The 2,984-nt window shown below is 39.2% G+C and overlaps 1 protein-coding gene across 1 annotated transcript; it reads left to right on the top strand.

Moving 5' to 3' along the window:
* The first annotated feature begins 1,093 nt into the window (after window positions 1–1,093).
* Window positions 1,094–2,014, top strand: LOC138163282 (vomeronasal type-1 receptor 1-like). The gene has a single exon (XM_069090833.1). The coding sequence runs from the start codon at window positions 1,094–1,096 to the stop codon at window positions 2,012–2,014; it is 921 nt and encodes a 306-aa protein (XP_068946934.1).
* The last annotated feature ends 970 nt before the right edge of the window (window positions 2,015–2,984 follow it).

Genomic DNA, 2,984 nt, shown 5'->3' with positions numbered 1-2,984 from the left:
CCCCAACCTACCAATTTCCCTGTTTAGTTTAAAGTATTTCTAATTATCTGTGTATGTATGTATATAAGTGGTTGTATGAAAATGTTCAATTTTCAGTTCAGTTCAGATGAAAATGAAAATTATCAAATGCCTGATCTGTCTACTCTTCTCTATTTCTATATACTCTTCATCTCACACATGATTGTTAATGTGTGATGGATGGATTAACTATATTAAATGTGAATTTTCATATGGTTTGTAGAAAACATTGTGGAGATGTGTAGGCAAGTGATTAGAGTGGAATGAGAGGTAGTGAGATAATCTTGCCCCACCCTCTCTCAAAGGGAGTATTTAATTCCTGCCTGAGGATATTAATGTAGAATACACACACACACATACATCTCTTTAAAGACTTGAAATTTTTTAACATGAAAAGAAAAAAATCCAAAAGTTTTTTTTTCTAATAATTATCCCTTAAATAATGAAGGTGACCCAAGCTAACATCTTTGACCTTGATTTATTCCCATCAAATTCTAATTACATAAAACACCATCAAAATTCCCTTACTATCCTTCAGGAACTAAGCTCTAGCAATAAGAATAAAAACAACCAAGGCAGCATCTCCCTCCAGGAGCATAAATTCTAATGAAGGGAGAAAAAAATGGAAGATTACAGAAAGGGGTACTGGGACATGTACAGTGGTCTGGTGAAGCAGTGGAAAGGAAGTGGCCTGGGGACATGGGCCCTGGAAAGATAAGGCAAAGCTCGCTTATTACAGCAGATGAGCCCAGGGGCAATCCAAGGTCCTGGTGGGAAAGAGGTGATAATCATGGTCCGAGAGCAGAGACATGGCTGGGAAACAACTGGGAAGAAGTATATTGCTAGGATGTACAGTGAATGATTGATAAATATTTGTGAGTTGACACATTGAATACATGTCTTATGAACAGTAGAATGGTACTACATATCTGGGAAGGTTCACCACACTTCATAGAGAAAGTGAGTAGGTTGTGGAATTTTATTGGGAATTCCTCACATTGGAAAAGTCACATTCCCTATGTTTCTCCCCAGGTCACTTTGGATCTGACAGCAAAGCTCTCCAAGACCCCAAGAAATGAGCTCTCATAAAGAAGGCCTGGAGATTGTCTACTTGACTGTGCTTTTCTTTGGAGTAGCAGGGAACATGTCCCTTCTTTACCTACACAGCCTTAATTTCATCAGTGGTCATAGGAAAAGATTCACAAGCCTGATCATCATCAATTTGGCCTTTGCCCATGTCCTGATGATTCTTTTTAGGGGCACTGTAACAGTAATAACCAATTGGGGATGGCGATCTTTCCTAGATGACACAATGGGTAAAATCTTAAATTACTTCATAAGAGTGACCAGGGGACTTTCTCTTTGCAGCACCTGTCTCCTAAGTGTCTTCCAGGCCATCACCATCAGCCCCAGCAGCCTTAAGTGGGCAGAAATTAAAACAAGAGCCCAAAAGTATGTTCCCTCTTGCTGTATCCTGAGCTGGATTTTCCATCTTCTTCTTGATATTGTTGCGCCTATGAATTACAGTAGCCCAAGAAACAGCAGTAATGAAAGATGGCGGATTGGGCGTATTTCTTTCGACTTGCAAGCCACAAGCATCATAAAAATTTTAATTTGTGAGTCAGTCATTGATGCTCTGTCTGTGAGTCTCATGATCTGCTCAAGTGGCTACATGGTGTTTGTCCTGCACAGACACAAGCAGCAAGTCCAATACATGCACAGCACCAGCCCCTCCCCCAGAGCCTCGCCTGAGACCAGAGCCACCAAAGCGGTCCTGATGCTGGTGATCATCTTTGTCTGCTTTAACTCAGTCAGTTCTCCTTTTGTCATTTATGTAGCTTCTTCTAGAGAAACCAGACACTGGGGACTACGTTTCACCATTGTGCTTTCTATGTTTTATCCAATAGTCAGCCCTTTCATGCTGTTCACTATTGACACCCAGAAGCCCAAGTTTTTTGCTTCTCCCTTAGGTTGGAAGAGCTCTTTTCAGGGATGATTCACCAGTTAAGAAGAATTTCTAGGGAGGACAGGGGGTGGCTAAGTGGTGCAGTGAACACAGCACGGGCCCTGGAGTCAGGAGTACCTGAGTTCAAATCTGGCCTCAGACACTTAACACAAAAACTAGCTGTGTTGCCTTGGGCAAGTCACTTAACCCCTATTGCCCTCCAAAAAGCAAAAAAAAAAAAGAACTGCTAGAGAACTGCTAGGGAAAATGGAAAGAACTGGACAGAAATTAGGATGAGATTAACAATTTAAATTATATCACAAAATTAGTTCAAAATGGATTAATAACCAGAATAGTGCAGGTATTTGTGACAAAAAGACCAGAACTCTATGAAAAATTTGACATATAAAGTCCAGGAGAAAGATATTATAAAGATTAAATACCCCTTATAAGGCACTCATTAAGGTCAAACTACTTCTTAAATGGGAAAATATGATCTGTACTCTTTAGAATGTTATCATTACCTGGGTAGTTTGAAAGAGCATACATAGATAGAAAATTTGGGGTTGAGTTGAATATGATAGGATTGTTCTAAAAAAATAAAACTGGGTAGGGATAGGTAAAATGGAACAATTATCTCATTCAAATGAGGCATGAAATGAAGACCTGTTACAATAGAAGCAGATGGGGGTGGAGGCCTGGTAGTGCTGAAACCTTTTTTTTTTTTTTCATCAGAACTGGGTTAAAGATGGAATAACATACAAATGTAGAAGACTATAAAAGTCTTCTTAACCCATAAAGAAAGAGGAGGATGAGGGGATAGGATAAGGGAGGGACTTTTAGGAGGGTAGTGGTTAGAACTAAATAAAATGTGTGAAAAGTTATGGGGTAAAAAGAGAGAGTGAGGAGGATAATAGTGAGGGAAAAAATAGGGTAAAGGGAAATATATAACTAGTAAATATAACTTAGAATGTGAATGGGATAAACTTACCCACAAAACAGAAACAGATATCAGAATGAA

This window comes from Petaurus breviceps, unplaced genomic scaffold, assembly GCF_028583685.1.
Source record: "Petaurus breviceps papuanus isolate PSGF00001 unplaced genomic scaffold, PetGlider_PUasm1.0 188, whole genome shotgun sequence".
NCBI lineage: Eukaryota > Metazoa > Chordata > Mammalia > Diprotodontia > Petauridae > Petaurus > Petaurus breviceps.
The sequence above is the reverse complement of the archived record's forward strand: the minus strand, read 5'-3'. Positions and strand labels throughout refer to the sequence as shown.

Coding starts and splice junctions, on each gene's coding strand:
- LOC138163282 (XM_069090833.1), top strand. CDS start 1,094: ATGAGCTCTCATAAAGAAGGCCTGGAGATTGTCTACTTGACTGTGCTT.